Source organism: Urtica dioica, chromosome 1, assembly GCF_054948205.1.
Source record: "Urtica dioica subsp. dioica isolate 48M chromosome 1, U.dioica_male_clone48M_v1_H2, whole genome shotgun sequence".
Classification (NCBI taxonomy): Eukaryota; Viridiplantae; Streptophyta; class Magnoliopsida; order Rosales; family Urticaceae; genus Urtica; species Urtica dioica.
This window is the reverse complement of record NC_142756.1, coordinates 1,868,850-1,889,282: the sequence shown is the minus strand read 5'-3', so window position 1 is coordinate 1,889,282 and position 20,433 is coordinate 1,868,850. Positions and strand designations below refer to the sequence as shown.

Below are 20,433 nucleotides of genomic sequence, written 5' to 3'. Positions count from 1 at the left end.
TTGCTCAATTTGTCTTCCTTTCCTTTCTTCTACTTCTTCTGATTATTTTATTATTATTTGATCCTGATTTGCTCATAATCATATAAATATATACATTTGCTCAATTTGTCTTTCCTTTCTTCTACATCTTCTGATTATTTTATTATTATTTGATGCTGATTTGTTCATAATCATATAAATATACGTTGTACAAACAAACTATATTACTTATCTTACAAATTAAAGAAACCCTTTTTTTCTCTTTTAATAGATTTACGCAACAAAGGCAATTTGATATGACGTTGTGAATAAATATATAGAAGATTCAAAAGTAAACTCTCTTATTAAGAATCAATAACATAAACACAAAGCAAGTCTTTTCTTTTAGCTCACATCAAGCAAATCAACATCGAACTAGTTGGTCTCATTAATGTAACGTAATTTTATTCGTATGTTTTTTACTCTAAATCTAAACTATAGTTAAGATGATAGTTAATGTCTGATTTAGTCTTGGTTCTTCTGTTTGAACTTGTCGTACGATACCTTCAATAATTGGGAGTCACGGGGCTTAAATTTAGGATATTTGCAATTTTTTTGAAGCAATTAGAGAATAACACAACAAAATCAACACATGTTCGTACTAGAATCCAAAGCGACAGAGAGGAGAGAATTTAACTAAATAGGAACCAAATCAAAATCATGTTGCATTGCATCGTTAACAATTTCCGAGCCTAACTATTCTATTACTTACTTACTACACAGTCAAAGGTTATTTTCCTTCTCCTACAAGTTACAATGACAATTAGCAATCAAAGGTTCAAAACAATGGAAATGGAACAAAACCAATGTTTGGGCGGGCTGGTTAATCTTTACTTAATGTTAATTGGATAAAGGAAACTCTACACATAACAATTTTGGTATGCTCGCATCAAGAATAAACGTCCGTTTTTTAATGGGAAAATAACACATTTATACCATGTGTTTTAGTGAAATGTCGAGTTTAACCTTCGGTTTTCAAAAATGTCGAGTTCATACCTTCTGTTTAACTAAAATGACGAAATTTTACCCTCTGTTTAACTAAAATGACAAAATTATACCCTGAAATGAATAACAGCGTCACAAATCTCCCTTTCATTGATATTAACTCTTATATAAGAAAAATCAAATCAAATCTAAATCAGTGGCCTAACTTCCAAATTCTCAATTTTGAAATAAAAATAGCCTTAAATTGAAATTAAATAATAAAACTAATACCTCCTAAGAAACGACTTCATTCCGTGTTCGAATTGTAACTCTAAATCCTGGATTCTCTGTTCGAATATGCGATTTTGATGACTATCAACTATCGATGTTTACCTCTTTGCCTCTTTCTGTGTTCTTCACGATTAAGAGATTGTTGTTTATTTTTTTAGTTTTTAAGTAAATTACATATATGGCGCGAATGAATAAAGATAATTGGTCTTTATATATAAATATTATAGTCAACGTCAATGAAAAGTCAATAAAAAGAATATTCGTGACACTGTTGTCTATTTCAGGGTATAATTTCGTCATTTTAGTTAAACAGAGGTATAATTTCGTCATTTGAGTTAAACAGAGGGTATGAACTCGACATTTTTGAAAACCGAGGGTTAAACTCGACATTTCACTAAAACACAGGGTATAAATGTGTTATTTTCCCTTTTTTAATTGGAACTATGAACAATCCTTATTTTAAATTAAACTGAAAAAAAAAACAACCTTAAACATTAAATTATTCAATTATTGTTTTTTTTTTTTGTTAGAAAATGTCTCGCTAAAACCTATCGAAATCAAATTTTGTGAGAAAATCTTACGAGTATAAAGAGTACCTGGTAAACTTCATTACTCAATTTGCCAAAATTATGGACAATTTCGCTAACATGTTCGGGAGAAAATTTGAAACTTGACATCCACGAAGACATTATTCGAAAACCAGATATCATTTTGTTGTATCTGTCTCAAGAATATCAAGTGCAGAACTTGATCTTGATAACCGATCACACAATCGCTCAAGAAGAAAGTAAAGAACATACAATCAACACAAGATGTTTTTACTATGGTTTGGTCATAAAAGAATCTACTCCAACTTCTGGATTTATCCTCGGAACACTTCTCACAAACACTCGCATTATTTCTCTTACAAGATTTTATTCGGACATGCTTCTCAAGTGTTTCTCTATCTAAACCAAGTAATCAAATCCTTTTGTGTAATGTAAGTAACAATTACTATATGTACAAAGGCTTACAAGATCGCTCAACAGCTTTTTGTCAAGCTTACTTGTCCAGCAAGTTACGTGTTTTACAAAGACTTCCAACACCTGGTATTCTAATTTCACTCGCAGCCACTATATAATAAGTCTTTAAATAATACATTAAGGCCTCAGTAAATTTTATTCGAATTTAACCCGGTCACCGCGGTTCTAAAACCAAAAAACCATTGCCGTTGTGATAAAACGGATTCCCACAAAACAAACACCCAACAAACGGCATTGAAATATTCACACCAAAACCTTGTTACTTCCTTTTTTTTTTCAAAATGCTGTTACGTTCTTGTCCCTGTGCTTCAAGCTTCTCAAAAACTATGAATATGAATATGAATATGATTGAATGAAAAATCATCCAAGTAAGAGATGATTAACAAAACCCACATCCTCACTTGGCAGAAACTTGCAATTTCACTAAGAGCCTCTCACTCATCCTTATTTTTCTCTCTCTTTCTTTCTTTCTTTGTCATATATCCAATTTTGCAATGAAAACCACACATTACTACTACACATGTAAAAAAACAATTTAAGGAGACATACCAACAAAAAAAAAAAAAAAAAAAAAAAAATCAAAAGAAATCAATCTCTACATAATTACCCGAAGTCCTGACTTCGCCGTCCCGAGAAGAAGACTTCCCGTTCCCGTTCGCGCTCGCCGGCTTCGGAATCTCCGGCGGAGCCACCACCGGTTTGGGAATCTCCGGCGGACTGGCGCAGCGAATCAGCGCCCAATTAACGCTCTGGAAAAACGGATGCTGCTTAATCTCGGCGGCCCCGCGGCGGTACGCGAGCCGGTGCTGCGGCTCTTTGACGAGCAGTCCGCGGATGAGATCTCTGGCGGCGAAGCTCACCGACGGAGCCTCCGGGAACCGCAGCGGCTGGCCCACCACGTTGAAAAGCGTTGCCCGATTCCCGGCGCCTTTGAACGGAGTCCTCCCAAACAAGAGCTCGTACAGGAAAACCCCGAAAGTCCACCAGTCCACCGCGCTCCCGTGGCCCTCCCCGCGGACGATCTCCGGCGCCAGGTACTCGTGGGTCCCGACGAACGACATCGACCTCGCCCCCGTGGGCTCCGCCACCAGCTCCGGCGCGGGCCCCGCCTTCTTTCTGACGTGGCGGCTCTGGCTCTGGCTCTTCTTGGAGAAGAAGCGGGGGCCGAAGCAGGCGGCGGGGCCCACGCAGTCCCGCGGGACCATGCAGGAGAGCGGGGCGGCGGGGCCCGCGTCGGGGCTGTGGGAGAGGGTGGGAGAGAAGGTGCAGCGGAGAGAGAGGTCGAAGTCGGAGAGCATGATGTGGCCGTCTTCGCGGACGAGGACGTTTTCGGGTTTTAAGTCGCGGTAGATTATCCCCAGCATGTGAAGGTACTCCATTGCTAGAAGTACTTCCGCCACGTAGAATCTGCAAATACCACACACCGCAAATGTCAATTTTTTTTTTTTAATTTTTTTTGTACTTTTCGCGGTTCTGAAAGCAACCAGATTTGCGCAACTTATCGTTTGTATTTTCTGTTTGGAGATTTACATATTTTTTTTAAGCGATATTTTTTCGCAGCGTTTGTGACCCTGTGCAGGTAAAAAAAAAAAAGGGAACATGCCATTCTATAAGTTACTTTGTAATGGTTTATGCAGAAAATTTACATCAGAAAATTTGTTTTGAAACAGGTGATTATTTCTCAACTTTCTTTGTGTTTTTATATGTGTCTTTCGCTCTGTTACAGGCCAAAAAGACTTGTGCCATATATCAACAAGAAGAAGAAGAAGATCATGATGTATTAGTTTGGAACTTTCCTACAAGAAATTCATTTTCAGACAAAAACTTTACCTAGTGTTAGTTTGGAAATTTCCTACCAAGAATTTTCATTTTCAGACGAAAACTTTACCTAGTATTTTTCGCGTCTCTGTCACTGTAAAGGTAGAACATACCATTCTAACGTCTGTTATTGTCTTGCGATTTAAGAAGGAATACATCCGACAACGACTTCTAGAAAATAAAATATTGCAAATTTCAAAGAGAAAACTTCCAGAGAAAATAAAATTTAATATCAGCCAAATGTCACTATAGCCTATAGGTAATTAATCTTAAACACTGGTTCAAAAAGAGCATTCCATTTTTCACGCTCACGAATCTCCTCCCTGAGCTTTTATTCCTCCGGAAATTTCTTACCAATAAAAATTTCAAATATTTTTTTCCCGAGTTTCTGACTCCTCTAGATCAAATCAAAATATTATATCATAAACTCGAAAATAGTTTTTGCTCGGGCGAACCTGGCGGCGTGCTCGGAGAAGTACTTGCCAGGCTGGCGCTGACGGAGCGCGTGGAGGTCCCCGCCGGGGCAAAAGTCGATGACGAGGCACGAGAAGTTCTCGGTCTCGAAGTGCGTGTACAGCGTCGGCAAGAACGGGTGATCCAGCGCCTGCAAGATCTCCCGCTCCGTGTGGACCCTCGGAAGCTTCTTCCGGCTCGCCAGCGTGGCCTTGTCCATCACCTTCATCGCGAACGCCGCGCGGGTCCCGCTCAGCTCCGCCAGGTAGACGCTCCCGATATCCCCCGACCCGAGCTTCCTCACCAGCTTGAAGTTGCTCAGCCCGATCGCTCCCCCGTGGCGCGATCGGACGGCCTGGATCGCGTCCCACCGCGCGTCGTTTCCCTTGTGGGGCTTGCTGGCGTGGGCCCCGGAGCCGTTGCTCGAGCTCGTCTCGTCGCTGACGTCGCTCTCCTCGGAGCTCTCTCTGCGGAGGTTCTCGCTCGGGTCCTCCGTGTTCGTGAAGCTCTGCTTCGCCTCCGAGTAGAGCGTGGCCGAGTAGAGGCTTTCCTCGGGGCTCGGCGGAGACTCAGGGGCGGTTTCGGGTTTTTGGGTAATTATCGCGGGTTTTTTGGCGGCGAAGCTCTGCGCCGTGGAAAAGTACGCGGACGAGGAGGTTGTACCGTCTCTGGATTGGTTCGGGGAACGGGCGATCGAAAGCGAGCGGACTTTTTCGACGAGGATCGATGATTCCATTCTCGGGTGGAGATAATAAGCTAGTGATGATTCTTTGATTCTGAATCTGATTTCGTGTGATATGATGATGATGATGGTGATGGTGACAAAACCATCGCTGAAGAGAATCTCAAGACTTCAATGCCTGCCCAAAGAATTTTCAAAAAAGAGAAGCATGAATCAGAGAATGATTTGAAATGAATGAAATCAGAATCACACGAGATACGTTTATATAATCACAACTAAAGCTTGAGCCTTTAAATCACAGCATAATGATATAAGGCTTGCTTTTTGGCAATTGAAAACCCATTTCAGAATCCAAAAACAGACGGATATAATTTCGTTGTTTGTAGGCCAAGAAACTCAGGAATATGTTTCTAGATTAAATAAAAATAAAAATAAAATTTCAACGCGTTGAAGACCCAATACAAGTAATAACCCAACCTAATCCATCATTTTTTTTTCTCGGGTCTTTCTAAGCAACACACGGCGTAGGGAAACAAAGAACGAAAACTAAGTTTCCATAAATTAATTAATTAAATAAGTCGAGAGAGAGAGAGAGAGAGTAAAGTGTTACCTTCTTGGAAGATAGAGTGTGAGCAATGCAAATAAAAAGAAGCAATCTTTCACACGCCGTTAAAGAGAGCTCGTTTCTTTGGGCGGAGAAAGTGAAATGGCTTTGAGAGAAGCTTCTTTTTTTGTTCCACTGAAGAGAAGAGCTTCAGATCGGATCGAAACAAGAAAGTGAGGGAGAGAAAGATTAAAAAAAAATGAAGAAGAAAGAAGAAAGAAAAGAAAAGAACTGAAACAAAACAAACAACAACAGCAATAATTAAATCGACAGATTTTCTCTTTTACTATTTTTATTATTTTTTTTTATTTTCCTTCTTCTTTTGAGTTGAGAAAGGAACAGAGAAAGTTATGAGTGTTTTTGTTTTTCTGTTATATTTTTCGTCGTGTTCTGGGAATGAATGAATCATTGAATGAGTGTGTCTGTGACTCTGTGTGTGAGAGTTCTTTTTTTTTTTTTTGTTAAAGCAAACCAAAAAGGCTCCTATTGGTTTGTTAATGAAATTTAATTTCTTGTTGAGAATTTTATAATATGAATTTAATATATTAAATGAAACTAAAGTTTATAATATATTATCAATTCAATACTTTAATATTAATATCAATAAAAATTAATATAATATATTTATATGTGTATTCTGTGCATAATACTTTAAAATATTAGATATCGCAGCTTATATTTGTGTGTTTTATATTAAAGGTTTTTTTTTTAACCTAATACATGGCTGTCTTATGATATTTCTATATTATTAATTTTTTGTTTTCAGAAGAGATAAAGTGAATGAGTACATCATTACTTCTGATTTTATATTATGGCATCTAATTTGAGAACAATGTATTATTTAATAAAACTCGTTGTAAATTACATTTTAATTAATACCTAGTAATCTAACTTCACAAGTAAACATAACTCCAAAGGAACGATATATAAATAAGTAAATAAATAAATTTTAAAATAATAAGGTGTCGTATTATATTAGGATGTTTTGGCTTTCAAGAAAGCCACTTATTCTGGTTTCTTGTTATTGCTTTTGTGAAACTTATACATTGAATAAATCAATAAAATTTACAAAAAAAATTAGGTAATTAAACAAACGTTTAAAATTATTATAATCATAAAGATAACGCGAAATTCCTCTTTTGCTCTTTTATAGAAATAAAATAATAGAGTATTAACGTTAATTTACAGGTGTAAATATATGGACGTGATTATTTAGCTAAAATTTATGTAACGTTGACTGTATAATGATGTTAAATTGCAAATATAGTTATATATTTAATGGACTCTAAAATTTATATTGTACTCCTTAGATTAGATGTCCTTAAAAAAACAATCATTGAAGTTATATAAGAAAAAGTTGTCAATCCATTCTTCGTCCACGATAATGTATAGCGGTAAAAACAAAATGAAGTCGCACAATCTCTTAAGCGTGATTCATGAAACGGTAAGTATTCTCATTCATTTATTTACAAATTTCAATAAAAATATGTAGAATGTGGTCATGATTCGCAATTTCAACATGTATTTAACTTCTTCAATAGATATTATATTGTGAATCTCTAATATTTGTTCGGATCTTGCAGGATTTACGGGAATCAGACAATAGTCTTTCTTTGCAGCATAGTGAAGGACATCTATATATGGATTATTGTTTTATTTTATATATATTTTTTTTAATTGATAACATTTTGTTTGATAGTATAGTAATCACATGGATGGTCTCTTTAGGTAAGTGCACTAATTTCTATCAAATCCTTTTGCGCGCGCACGAGATGGATTCAGCACATGCACCCACGTGATTCTCGCCACGACCACGTGGCGGCTCTCACGCCCGGCGGCGCACAATGCTATCATACGCCTTTTAAGTTCTAATTCAGATAATTACTGTAAATACTAATGACTACCCGATGTTATTTATAGGGATTTTTTTTTTTTTTTTGACGTTGTTATTTATAGGGATTATATACGCTACTGATCATTTGTCAACTGTAAGTACACTCTCTTGATTTTGGGTCTTATTGTACGCACGAACCACAATTCTAAATTTTTTGGAAATGTAAATTAGAAAAACGAATCAAAAGATTTTAAACAGCAATCGGTTTTTATTTTCTTCTTCTTCCATTTGCGTGAATTTAAAGGCATTCAAAGCACTTGATAATAAGTCCTGAAATACTGAGTTTTTGTAGCCTCTAATTAAGTTTTAGTTGACAATCTAACTTTCGATTTTAATACAACCCATGCTTTTTTAAAATGTGTTTTACAACGGCAAATCTAGCACTTTAAACCATAACTGCAAAGCTACTAGAAATTACAAAAATATGTAATATTGCTCATTTATTTAGATAAATACTTTGCTTTGTTTTATTTCTCATGTCAGCTCGTTCAGAATAAGTGTGTTAGCTTAGATAATAATAATAATAATAATAATAATAATAATAATAATAATAATAATAATATGTATTTTTCCATTATATTTTACTAGAGGATAATAAATAATCGGCTACCTTAGTACAGTTTGTAAATATTATGAAGATAAATTTGAAATGCTTTATATATACACGGCCAACATGAAAATAAGGTCGACCTTTAAGAGACATTATAACTTAATTAATTGTTTTTTAAATACAATAAAGCTAAGATGTTTAAGCTTTAAATGCCAAGGAACCTCAATTCCATGGTTGTTTTAATAGACCGCATTAAAAACTTTTCTACTTGAAAAATCAAAATTTCAAAAAGTGGAAATTCAAGTGTTTCAGAAAATATTTAAATTCTAAAGAATTTAATCCAACGTTATTGTACAAAATTGTTACTATTACTATGTATTGCTAGTCCGGTGACATGTCAATTCATTTATTAAGTGAACAAATTCATTCATTTTAATGGTATGGCAAACATTTAAGGCTAGTATATTATTTTTTTTAGTGCTAGTATATAGTCATATTTATAATTTTACATTGTTATTTAGACAACATTTCATAAATATTAGATAAATGGCAACGTCCATGTATTTACAAACGAAAATTGACTTAAGATTTACGAAAGCGTAGCCATATATTTAAGATTTACGAAATGTCACGTCATTTTTGTGATTATTTACTTAAGATTTACAAAAAAAAAAAAAAAAGGCTATATAACAATCTCAAACATAAAAAGTGGCTAGTTATCTAATTTTTTTGTTATATATATATGTATATATATATATAGTTATAGTTATAGACATATATGTGTGGTCTCTTTAGGCCCAAAAAAGGATGAAGCAACAGGCATGCATGATGTTGGGTTGTTGAGTTTCAATGGTAAATACAAAACACACAACTTTTGGTGAGAGACATCCATAGATGTGCATGAACGGAATAACACTGCAAATCTTTACTTGACTATTATGAGTTATGACTCGTTAAAAGTGACAATAAATAGGTCATTATGCACTATTCTCTCAACTACATACATGCACACACAAAAGAGACTTTGGTTACATTGATAATGTTAACTTGATTGATTCACTAAGAATACAAAGAAAGAGACAGGAAGTAAAAACTCGGTTCTGGGAAATTCTCAATCTACAGCCCACTTGATTGATAATATTAGTAATAGTAATGATAATACATCTTTTTTTTTAAAATTTTTTTATATGTACATGGTACCAAATATATAAGGATAAGACGCTACAAACAAATGATGGGAACATGATTAAAATGCATCATATTCTCAATATTGGACTTTGCTCAGATGAACTCAAAAACCTGAAGATGTGTTTTTTTCAAGACTTGTTTAGCAAACTTTCAAGGTATAAGTTCAAGATATATCTCCCGGTGGAAAGGACATCAAGTCTCTTCTCGCTAGGCTCGTATTTGCCTTTTCGAAGCTGGTACCGATGAGTCACAGCCGAGATCGTGTAGGTCTGGCCTTCTATAGTCACACTCTCGCCACACTGCAAGTTCTTCAAACGAGTAAAAAAAGAACAAAAGACATCAAAACCAAATCTTTTATTTTCCTTTTTTTTTCGATTTGCCACTCCTTGAATGACACCAAAACATGACAGATCATTAAGAATGATAAGTATTAGGACCTATGTGGACCTTGATAGAGACTTCTATTTCCGAATTTCGGGCGAGTTGGGTTTTCCAACTTTTGGGTGAGTTGTTCATCATCATCATAATAATAATAATTATTATTATTATACGATACAGGGCAACATATATGCACAAGGAATCAAACAAAAAGGGGTATTCATATGCAATTATCAATTTATATGAGACCATGATTGATTTCAAGACCTTATTCTGAAATAAATTAATGTCCAAGTTCACTTGAATCTACGCTCAAACAAATATTATTTGTTTACGATCTTCTAAAACCAATGTTTTGCAAACTTTCATGTTGAACCGAACCTAATAATAACACAACTTCCTCTACAATCTCGACGCAAAAGTCACATTTTTTCAACTCATAGAGGATTACATTTGCAAGCCCCGAAAAAAAAAAGGTGAGAGAGTTATTCATTAATAACACCTCAACATGTTTGTTAGAGCTATATCTACAACACATAACAGAGAAGGAAAAAAAAAACAAAAGAAAACTTTGAATAAAAGAAGAACGAACGCTTTCTATTCAGAGCCACAAATCCCAAAACATAATTTATTTTTCCCTTTTAGTCTTTCCACCCTAGAAAGATGGACTCAGACAAGTTTCTCAACATTATTGCTTATCCCAAAACCCATAAACATGCCACGATTATAAAAAGCAGCAAAATTGGAAACCAATATTTTTTTTTTGGTGCAACTAGTTTCTTAGTTTTATTGTGTGATTGCTTTGCTTGGGTTGTCCCACGAATGAAGCTGTAAACAGCTCAACTCATTCACATTATTCACTCTCTCCGACAATACAATACTTTCATTTTTTTTTTATCACTTGAATCAATGCTTCCACGAAAAAAAATATCATAAACCATAAATACTTGAATCAAATCAAATAATCACTATTTTACTGAGAAGAAATTTTTTATTTTTTTTGCATAGAAAGGTCGTTCAAAAAGTACAATAAATTCTAGGAACTAGGGTTTGGAATTGAAGACTTACAGGAGGGAAGCAACGAACGCCGAGATTCTTGGGCGGAGGCGTAATTTCGACGACTTTATAAGGGTCGAAATTCTCTCTGTTCTTCTCCTTCTTTCTGCACTGAATCTGAAGCGAATAAAAAAAAATTGAGAAAAAAAATAGTGAAGAGAAGTTCGCTTGAAGTGAATTGTTCGAAAAAGAATGTGATTTTGAACGAAGAAATTGAAGACCTTTGGGTACGACGATGATGATGATCCAACGCGAACGGTCCAACACGCCATTGCCATTATTGTCTCTGCGTGTTTGGATGAGAGGGCTTCAGTTCTTCAGACCGAGACGACGATGATATTTTTTTCCAGAATTGCGAGAGAAAGAAAAACGTGTGAAAAAGAATTTTTTTAAAAAAATAAAAAATAAAAAATCTGCTTGTGTTGTGTGAATGATTTTTCACCACCACCGAGCAAAAACGAACCTATTTGATTGGCTAGTTTCATAAGTTTAATATACACGTGTTCTCATCTGAGTACATATATTAAATAATAATAAAAAAATAAAAATAAAGAGATAACCTCCTACTTGTTTCATTGAATGAGTTTCTGATTAAAACTTGGAAATAATAATAATCGGAATGATCTGAAAGTGGCAGGAATTCAGGCCGAACCATAACGAAGCTTTCCAATCCTGTAACATTCAAAATAATAATAATATATACATTAGAAATTAAAATATCAGAAGAAGAAAAAAAAAAAAAAAATTCTTCCAGTCACTATTCCATTAACTAAAATGTTTCGTTTCGATTGGAACCAAAACCTGAACAATTCCGGTTTTGGAATTTGAGTATCTTCAAATTGCATTTAACTAGCCAAAAAAAACTGGCTCAACCAACAAAAAGAGCCTTCAAATCATAAGAAGCTCAGATCAGAAAAGAGCTGTAGAAACAAGAAAAACCTCTCAAAAGCTACAAAACAAATTGAGAAAATCATTGTGCAAAAAGCCCACTAGCCATAGCACTGTAAGTTTCGCGCTGAAATTGAAGTTCATGCTGTTTTATGAAATCGAATTCATATCGCCTTCTTGATCTCCAACGATCAGAGTCAGAGTCCGAGCTGAATAGATAGTCCGATGGTTATATGACGTGTCAGAAAATAATAATATATATAAAGAAAAAAAGGATTGGTTCTTCTATTAGATTCCAATCCATACTAATTTAGCATCAATGATCATCTTCTATCCTAGAACCTTGCATGATAAATATTAAATATAATGAAGTTCAGTTCATAATCAAGATTGAAAAACAAAATATAGATTAAAGGTTCCGCCAAATATTTGAAAACAGAATCTACATGTCACAAGTCAACAATGTAGAAATATATCTTACCCGTGAATCATCGAGAATCTCAATCTTGGTCCCCTCAACAGAAGATCATCAATAGCTTGTTCTGTCTCAAACGTGACAAACCCAAATCCACGGGAATGACTGGTCTCTCTTTTGATCTCATGTTCCTTCACCGCCCCATAGAGTGAAAAAAAAAAAAAACAAAGTCTTTAAAACTCCTCTGCAAAATAAATATATCGAAAAGAGTTGCTCAGATATTTTTTAACCGTTGAATACAAACAACCACATTGATATCAGTTTTTCTTTCATATCGATCTAACATGAATTTATCGACATCTCTGCTGGCTGGCTCGGACTCTGTGATGGATTGGCTCAGAAGATTCGGGACTTGAGCCTGATCAGAACCGAAACCGAGGGACAAATTGCTCGACTACATCGAAGAGAAGTTACCAGAGACTCTTATCTGCTAGATCAAATCGAAGCATTTTTCAGTGTTTAAACCAAAGCTCTTCTTTCGGTTCTTGTCTGCAGATTTCAACGAGGGTGCGAGCCTCGTCATCCAATTCGATCTCATCTCTCTCCATCATTTCGAGGATTTCCCGAGCAGGTTCACGAAAAGAACGGTGAATCCTCAGTGACGACTTGTACAACGCCAGAGACGCGAACCCGAAATCGTGCGCGGTCCTGACAAACTGCCTCGCGGCCTCGAAATCCCCTCGACTCTCGTAGTGCTCCGAAACCGCCGTAGCGACTTCCAGCGAAGGCCTCCACGGCCGATCTCCGAACGTGTTGCTCGCGATCATCAGCGCCGCGATTCCCTTTTCCATATCTCCGCTTCTCACCCAACCTTCCGCGAGAATTCTCCACGTCGAGAAGTTCGGTCGAACGCCTCTCTCGAGCGTCCGAAGATGCAACGCCTCGGCTCTCTCCATCGCTCCGTTCCTCGCGTGAGCTCTCAAGAGCACGTTCGATACCCTGGCGCGTTAAAGGCGGGCATTTAGACCGGTTAAAATTTAATCAGTCAATTGATTCACATTTTAAACGTTTTTCTTTTTGGCCGCGGTTAACCATTTTGCCAACTTTTACCTGGCGTCCCCGCTTTTTCTCCCGGGACCCGCTTCCCATTCGCGAAAGAGCCTCTCGGCCTCTTCGAGCTCGCCCATCTCGACCAGGCACGAGATCACGGGCTTGTAGCTTCCGCCGAGAGCTCTGCTCGAGCCCCAGAGCCGGAGAACCGCGTCTCTGTCCCCGAGAGAAGCGTGTTGAGCCATGAGCTCGGAATATGCGAGCCGACAATGGTGCGACGAGCCCGAGCGAAGCTTCCTCTCGGCGGCTCGGAGAGCCACGGAAGCCCGTTCGACCCGGCCCGCTATCGCGTACGCTCTCGCTAGCGTCGAGAGAGAGCTCCACCGAACCTCGACTCCGTTCCCGCGGTCCCTCGTCATCGCTTTGTAAGCCATCTCGACGGACCAAACCCCATCGGACGAAGACTCGAGGCACGAGCGCATCCAAAGGTCGTAGGAGAGGCCGTCGAGCGGGACCCGGGCCCGCCTCATCTCGGCCACGACGAGACCCACTTTGTCGAACGCGAGGGTGTTCACGTAGAGCTTCATGATCTCGTTGTAGGGCTCGGCGTTCGAGGCCATCTTCGAGCTCTTCATTCTCTCCATGTGGGACTCGGCTCTCTCGGTGTCGAGCGCCTCGACGTAGCCTCGGAGGAGAGGGAGAGAAGAGGCTTTCACGGAGGCGAAGCTGTAGCCCCGGCGACACCTCAGCATGTTCTCGTAAAACTCTTCGGCTTCGTCGATGCCTCTCACTTCCGCGAGCAATCCCGTCTTGACTCCGTGATCCTCCGGCGACATTCGGAATCTGCTTTCGCTCTCCAAATACTCCATTATCTGTTTTATTCACGAGCAACCCAAGATGACTATGATACTTCTAATCATGAAACCCGATTTTTTACTCTCTTTTACATTTTTAGCCCGAAAATGTATGATTTTTCATATCTTTCTCTTCTCGGGGAAAAAAAAAAAAATTGTACGCATCCCTGGATTATTTTTGGGTTACGAAAAGTGTGCAATGGAATACACTATTGTGGTAGCTAAAATATGAAATTTAAAGATTTCGTTGAAATTGTTCGTTAGGAAATTCCCTGAACCTGATGATCCCGGAGTTTGACACACTAGAAGTCTTGAAAGAAAGAAAGAACAACATATTGCATTAAATCAATCTAGTAAAGAACTCTATATTGAACTCTTTTTTTTTGTATGAAAAAAAATTCAAATATGTCCCTGGAGTTCAAATTCTGGCTCTGCCGCCACTGAGTTACCCAATGAGCTTCTCATTGAACCTTAATACTTTGAAACAATGTCACATACATTCCTTCTCAAAACCCTACTTCTCATAATATCCATAGGTTTTGCAATCATGTATATAATTTTTTTTTTTTTGGGTAACGAAAACGAAATCACAGAATCTAGAAATGAGACCTGAAGACAATCGCTGTATCGCCCGGAGTTCATGAGCTCGGCGGAGAGACTCTGAAGCTCGTTCCATCGAAGCCTAACTCCTTGATCGACCCATTTCTCTAACAAGGTAGTCACAGACCCATCGGGATAGTTAAGGCTCAGAATCTCTCGAGAGAGCTTGTCTTTGGCCATCTTTTTCAGGACCTTCTGTTTCGGCTTGACTTTCCTGAGCCGGTGATAACAGCGAACTTGCCTCCATAGATGATTATTATTCGCAAGCAGTCCAAGCTTGGCTCTGAGATTTTCATTTTCACATGTATGACTTGTCGGAAACAAAAAGAATGAAGGATAGCGATATTAGAAATTTCAAAAACATGAGATTGTATTGATAGGCAAATTACCGTTTGAGATTGGCGAGAAGCGATTGGACAGCCATGGAAGAGCAGTTCATCAATCTGTTTCACGGCTTCTCTGTGCTAACAAATGATGAATTTTGTCAAAAGACTATATAATATTTTTTTTTTACATTTCAGCCTCGACATGTTTTGAAGGGACCTGTTTTTAAATTTTGGAAAAATACGACTTTTAGCTAAAAAGCCCAAAGTTTCAATTATTAAAACAAAACTAGCAAAACAATTTTAAAAGTCAAAAAACCCCTTCAGAGACCGAACACGAGTCAGGCCATAGACTCTAGTCCCAAATGTTGGGACCGTAGAGGAACGTATTTGACGTCAAATGTTGAGAAATGTGTGGCTCGCTCACTGTGTCTAAAAAGGGCGGGACACTTTATTATGCAACAAACTATCGGTATTTCGGTGGTTTATAATAGAAACCACACTATTAATCAAAGGTCCCGAAAAAATCCATGTTGATAAGAAAAATTATGATGACTTAATTCGAAAACCCCAAAAGAAGGTAGAAAAACGAGACAATACTCATTTTGAGTTACTTGTTCTTGAAAGTATTTTATCCCCTAGACATCGTATATAGTGATAGGAAAGAGCATCGGGGATGAGAAGGGTCATTGGCTTACCTCGAGAAAGAGCATCGCATATGGTGATAGGAAAAAACTTCTACACAAACTTTGATAGACCACCCCTCGAAAACGCCTTCCATTAGTGAACATAGTGTCGCTCAAGACCCCGGGATTGGATGGTCTTGTGTTCTCAAAGTAGTTGAGAGGATTTCGGACAATACGTAGAAAAAGCGGAATAGAAGAGGATGAAATATTCAGAGCTTGCTCATTCATCAAAAGCTAAACTCACTCAAAAGGTGATTGGAATTACTCACATGAAAAAAAGATAATAAGATGATGCAGCCATTGCACAAAGCCAAGGGAGGCATAATAAAATAATAAATAAACACAAAACTCTTTTCCACAGTCTAAAATCTAGAGAAGATCATATTTAATTACCCACAATGGAATGGCTCAGGCAAGAGAACCTTCAAAACATGATGAGCATACCAAAGAGTTGCAGAAACAAAAAAAACAAAAACAAAAAAAATTCTCAAAAGCTACAAACAAATTGAGAAAATCCTTAAACCCCCCTAATTTTTTTTTAGTAGTACAACTCACACCAACACAGCGAAATATTTCTATCTTCCATACGGATGGTAACGGCCATTCCCGGCCCCGCCACCATAACCGCCGCCGCCGCCTCCCCGACCACCTCCGTAGAAGGACCCTCCACCACCTCCGGCACCGCCACCGCCGCCGTAGCCGCCGCCGAGCCCCGCATCGTAGCCACCGCCTCCGTAACCAGCACCGCCACTTCCTCCGGCGGCCCCGCCGTATCCTCCGCCGCCGTAACCGTGGCCTGTTCCGCCGTAACCGCCCATATCGTACGGTCGGCTTCCGTACGCTCCGCCGCCGTAACGCCCCGAGTATCCCACCGGGGGCTCGCCTCGGTAAGACCCGAAACCGCCTCCGGCGACCCCGGGGCCGTAGCCTCCTCCGTATCCTCCGCTGAATTCATTTCCAGGATACTCATCATATCCCCTGAGAGTAAATAAGGAACATTAATTGACACCATAACAAAGAGGATTATTTTCCTCAAAAAAAAAAAAGAAAAAAAAAAGTGGATTATTCTTTTGTTTTTAATGTACAAGTACATTGTCATTAATTTTTTTGACAGTGGTAGAACATAGGGCTCAATATTTTTAGGGCTATTTTGCTAAAAGCTTATCACTTTAGTTATTTAGCTAATCAACTAGTTTCGAATGGCTATTTTGTATGATTTTTCTCAATTAACACAGTTTCCCCCTTTTTCAACATTAAATTAAAAGAATAGCCAACTTAAACGTTTGACATTGCTAAATAACCAACGTTTGATAAATCTCAGGTAAATAACCGTAAATGACGACATAGCCTAATATATGGAAGTGGTTATTTACCTAAGATTTACGTCTGTAAACATATGAAAGTGGCTATTTACCTAAGATTTACCGCTATTTAGCCGTCAAACGTTTAAGTCGGCTTTTTTCCTGATGGACCCTTTTTTAAGTTAAAGAGCACTGAAAAATAAAACTCTTTTAAGCAGTGAAAAGGCTCATCTTTACCTGATTGGGCCACCGTATCCTCCGGCACCCCCATGTCGGCCACCGTAGGGCCCGCTAAGTCTGTAGCTGGAGCTGTAATCTTCATAACTGTCAGCGTACCCGAACGTGGACCTTGATGAAGAGCTGTACCGGCTCGACGGGGCTGGCATTGCGTTTGGCTTCTTTGGTTCAGCCTTCTTGATCTCCACCTGCAAAAGGAGACGCCAATAATTGAAGTCAGAATCTGCATCGAATAGACACTTCGATAAATTGTGACGTGTGCGAAAACTAAAAGGCTCGGTTGCACTATCAAGCAAACAAGTTATTGTCTCTGCTTTGGGCTATATGAGAGGAGAAAAAATGCAGAGTAGATCCTAACTGATACTCATAACTGATACATCTATGTTATCAATATATGAGAGGTATAAACAGTCAACCAACATTAATGTAAAGTGAAATTCATGCTCAAGGAGAAAGGACAGAATTATCTTTTGAATCCGAATCGCCCAATTGTGAATATTGCACAAAAACGAGATTCAGTTCGCAATCGAGATTTAGAACCCTATGAAAAATTTGATTCTGACATATGATTTCTACTCGTTTCAAGTCAACAATACACAAATGCTCAGTCTAGCTTATACCTGTGAACCGAGCATCTCAATCTTCGTCCCTTTCGACAAAAGATCATCAACAGCTTGCTCTGTCTCAAACGTGACAAAACCAAAGCCACGGGAACGACTGGTCGCGTGGTCTCTCATAATCTGATGTTCCTTCACCACTCCATACTCTGAAAAGAATTCCTTAAACTCCTCTGCAATTAACAAAACAAAAAAGGTTATTAGAAAAAATTCGCTCAGACAATCAATACAAGAAAAGAAAAAAAAAACACCTTCGTTCATCGCTGTTGGAATTCCGCCAACAAAAATCTTCCTGGTCTTGAAATCCTTAGACCCAGAAGCTCCTCTTGGAATTGTCCTCTTGATTTCCACCTACAAAAAGTCCACGAAAAAGCGATTTCATCAACACAAACATACATTAAAGCTATAAGCCCCTTAATCAATAACCAAACAACAAAAAAGCAGCCCTACTTGTTTTCCGTTGATAATATGACTGTCCTGAATGACCTTATCAACCACAGAAGGGTCGGCATAAGTCACAAACCCAAATCCACGAGGTTGTCCAGTTTTTCGGTCCTTCATTATCACCGAATCTATAATCTCACCGTATTTACCGAAATGCTTAATGAATTGCGCTGCAGAATTAATTTTTTTTTCCATCCACCAAAAAAGCTTCAATAAAAAGCTCTAAAACTAAAATCACTACATAATATTGAGTCGAAAATCGTCAACGAAGAACCATACCCGAAGTGGTCTCTCTGGCTAAACCTCCTATAAAGATTTTCCTACAAAAAGAAGAGGCTTTTCAACTAAGATTCGTGCCTAGTTTCGTACTCGTACCTACAATTTCTCGGGAATCAAACAGAGGTGTTAAAGATTGTGAGAGAATTTGTTACCCAGGACTCGCTCCGTCGCCGGTCATAGGCTGAGACTTGTACGATTCTTCTTCTTCTCCTCCGTCGTCGTCTGTGTGGTCCAACCTCTCGGCCTCGCGGGACTCTCCGTTCACGTTGGCTTCGTTGGGCTGTGAATCCATGGCTGTCAATCGAAGATTTGAAGTGCAGAGTAGAGAGAGAAGAATAAGAATAAGAAAGAAGAAGAAGAAGAAGAAAGGGTTTTTTCGAGCCCTAGAGAGAGACAAGTGTTGATTTTCGTTTCCTCTCCTTCGAAACCCTTATTTATGGAGAAATTTAGCCATTTAAATCTTCTTACAATATTAGCCGAAATTTTTAGGCTAAATTTTTTAAAAATTAAAAAAATAATTCGAATAATTAAACTATATTTTTAATATTCATTGTTCGAACTATTTAATCATATGGATTGAAGTTAAAAATGATGAAAAAAAAATAAAAAAAATCTCAAAATTTGATAAAATCTCTTAAACTTTTCTATCGAAAATATAAAAGAAAAAAAATGGCAAAAAAATGCTTGCGACGAACGAAAACTCTCGAAAAGCACCGGAAACCATCGAGAAGCACCAATAAATTATAACGAAAATGATAAATGTCGGACTGATACCGATCTTTTTCGGTAATGCGATTTTCGATTGGTTTTCGGTTGATTTCTCCGAAAAGTCAATCATTGGGTACCACTTTGATTATTTTGTATAATTTAAAAAAAAATTGTTTTAGCTATATATCCTCTATTAATTTTCATTTTATTTATTTATTTATTTCAACTTTTATTACATAACGAAGTGAGTTGATGTATTATACAAATACAATGGAGGCACCGAGGAGACAATAAAGAAAAAATAAGATAAATAATATATAGAATCTTCATAACAACAAAACAAGTCTTTAGGTCACAAATCCACTTATTATACCAACTAAAAATAAATAACGTCAGATAGCTATACTTCATTGATTTTCGCCTATATATATGCCTGAAATTAAATAGCAATATTTTCTAACAGTAACATTCTCAAACTTCGAGTATTTCACAAAAAAAAAAAAAAAAATCTTGATTAAGCTTAAAATTAGAGCTATTTTCTAATTTATTCAATTAAAATGCTATTTTTGTTGAATTTTTATCTTAAAAAAATTAAATTCTTATGGGCAGTGTAGATTTATGACCATTTTCAAACTTGAAATTGCAAAATAGCACCGTTTGGATAATTATTATTTATTAGCTACACAACATTATTTCCTATCAGATATAGACTGAATTACCATTTAATTTAAATTTCGTCCAGCGCATTAATTCATAATGAAAAAACGAAAAATAAAGATAAAAAAATTAATGATGCGATTAATAAGGCATATTTAAGGGTACACGTAACCAATTACACAATTTAAAAAAGAAAACCAAAACATATAAGTCATTCAACACATTAAAATCGCAGAAAAAAGCTCTTAGAGAAGATAAAGGTCACGTATCAATGATAATTAACAATAATTAATTATGTACAAAACCATAAAAATATTGACGAAAAGAGATAAACAAATACTTATTAACAAAAATTAACGATTATTTACTGTGAAGAACATATAATCTTGAGACATATTAACGATTATTATTGATTATTAATTGTTATATATTACTAATTATTACTGCGAAAATTTGAAGAAAAAACAGAAAAATGAAACGAGCGCAGAGTAATTTT

The 20,433-nt window shown here is 37.2% G+C and overlaps 4 protein-coding genes across 7 annotated transcripts; all 4 read right to left on the bottom strand.

The window, feature by feature from the left end:
• Nucleotides 1–2,710: 2,710 nt before the first annotated feature.
• On the bottom strand, nucleotides 2,711–6,257 carry LOC149406191 (protein kinase PVPK-1-like). The gene is made up of 3 exons (XM_089620101.1): nucleotides 5,819–6,257; nucleotides 4,529–5,386; nucleotides 2,711–3,662 (listed from the first exon to the last, which is right to left on the bottom strand). Exons 2-3 carry the CDS (start codon nucleotides 5,260–5,262, stop codon nucleotides 2,834–2,836), a joined length of 1,563 nt encoding a protein of 520 aa, XP_089476227.1. The 5' UTR covers nucleotides 5,263–5,386; nucleotides 5,819–6,257; the 3' UTR covers nucleotides 2,711–2,833.
• Nucleotides 6,258–9,383: 3,126 nt separating this feature from the next.
• Nucleotides 9,384–11,819, bottom strand: LOC149406190 (uncharacterized). 4 transcript variants are annotated; one of them, XM_089619974.1, is made up of 5 exons: nucleotides 11,680–11,819; nucleotides 11,446–11,550; nucleotides 11,100–11,164; nucleotides 10,891–10,995; nucleotides 9,384–9,743 (listed from the first exon to the last, which is right to left on the bottom strand). In XM_089619974.1, exons 2-5 carry the CDS (start codon nucleotides 11,531–11,533, stop codon nucleotides 9,573–9,575), a joined length of 429 nt encoding a protein of 142 aa, XP_089476100.1. In that variant the 5' UTR covers nucleotides 11,534–11,550; nucleotides 11,680–11,819; the 3' UTR covers nucleotides 9,384–9,572. The 4 variants fall into 4 exon arrangements, with proteins under 4 accessions (XP_089476100.1, XP_089476139.1, XP_089476175.1 ...); XM_089620013.1 differs by having other exon boundaries at nucleotides 9,384–9,752; nucleotides 11,100–11,193; nucleotides 11,680–11,818; XM_089620049.1 differs by having other exon boundaries at nucleotides 11,100–11,193; nucleotides 11,680–11,818.
• Nucleotides 11,820–12,240: 421 nt separating this feature from the next.
• LOC149406189 (pentatricopeptide repeat-containing protein At5g27460-like) lies at nucleotides 12,241–15,166 on the bottom strand. The gene is made up of 4 exons (XM_089619887.1): nucleotides 15,075–15,166; nucleotides 14,695–14,968; nucleotides 13,292–14,103; nucleotides 12,241–13,180 (listed from the first exon to the last, which is right to left on the bottom strand). The coding sequence occupies exons 1-4, from the start codon at nucleotides 15,122–15,124 to the stop codon at nucleotides 12,694–12,696; spliced, it is 1,623 nt and encodes a 540-aa protein (XP_089476013.1). The 5' UTR covers nucleotides 15,125–15,166; the 3' UTR covers nucleotides 12,241–12,693.
• An 805-nt stretch (nucleotides 15,167–15,971) lies between these two features.
• On the bottom strand, nucleotides 15,972–19,005 carry LOC149406188 (RNA-binding (RRM/RBD/RNP motifs) family protein). Its single transcript, XM_089619838.1, has 7 exons — nucleotides 18,725–19,005; nucleotides 18,573–18,613; nucleotides 18,300–18,463; nucleotides 18,101–18,200; nucleotides 17,853–18,022; nucleotides 17,233–17,420; nucleotides 15,972–16,672 (listed from the first exon to the last, which is right to left on the bottom strand). The coding sequence occupies exons 1-7, from the start codon at nucleotides 18,862–18,864 to the stop codon at nucleotides 16,270–16,272; spliced, it is 1,206 nt and encodes a 401-aa protein (XP_089475964.1). The 5' UTR covers nucleotides 18,865–19,005; the 3' UTR covers nucleotides 15,972–16,269.
• Between the last annotated feature and the right edge of the window lie 1,428 nt (nucleotides 19,006–20,433).

Bases quoted from the DNA above. Each gene is read 5' to 3' on its own strand.
- LOC149406190 (XM_089619936.1), bottom strand. From the start codon at position 11,533: ATGGTTCGGCCTGAATTCCTGCCACTTTCAGATCATTCCGATTATTAT. The intron at 11,165-11,445 runs GTAGGAGGTTAT...CCAAACACGCAG, and splicing joins AAACTCATTCAATGAAACAA to AGACAATAATGGCAATGGCG. The intron at 9,753-10,890 runs GTAAGTCTTCAA...ACTCGTTTGAAG, and splicing joins GCGTTCGTTGCTTCCCTCCT to AACTTGCAGTGTGGCGAGAG.
- LOC149406189 (XM_089619887.1), bottom strand. From the start codon at position 15,124: ATGAACTGCTCTTCCATGGCTGTCCAATCGCTTCTCGCCAATCTCAAA. The intron at 14,104-14,694 runs GTCTCATTTCTA...TGAATAAAACAG, and splicing joins GATACAGCGATTGTCTTCAG to ATAATGGAGTATTTGGAGAG. The intron at 13,181-13,291 runs GTAAAAGTTGGC...TTAACGCGCCAG, and splicing joins AGAAAAAGCGGGGACGCCAG to GGTATCGAACGTGCTCTTGA.
- LOC149406188 (XM_089619838.1), bottom strand. From the start codon at position 18,864: ATGGATTCACAGCCCAACGAAGCCAACGTGAACGGAGAGTCCCGCGAG. The intron at 18,614-18,724 runs GTAACAAATTCT...TTCTTTTTGTAG, and splicing joins GGCGACGGAGCGAGTCCTGG to GAAAATCTTTATAGGAGGTT. The intron at 18,023-18,100 runs GTGTTTTTTTTT...TGTTAATTGCAG, and splicing joins TCCAACAGCGATGAACGAAG to AGGAGTTTAAGGAATTCTTT.
- LOC149406191 (XM_089620101.1), bottom strand. From the start codon at position 5,262: ATGGAATCATCGATCCTCGTCGAAAAAGTCCGCTCGCTTTCGATCGCC. The intron at 3,663-4,528 runs GTTCGCCCGAGC...TGGTATTTGCAG, and splicing joins TTCTCCGAGCACGCCGCCAG to ATTCTACGTGGCGGAAGTAC.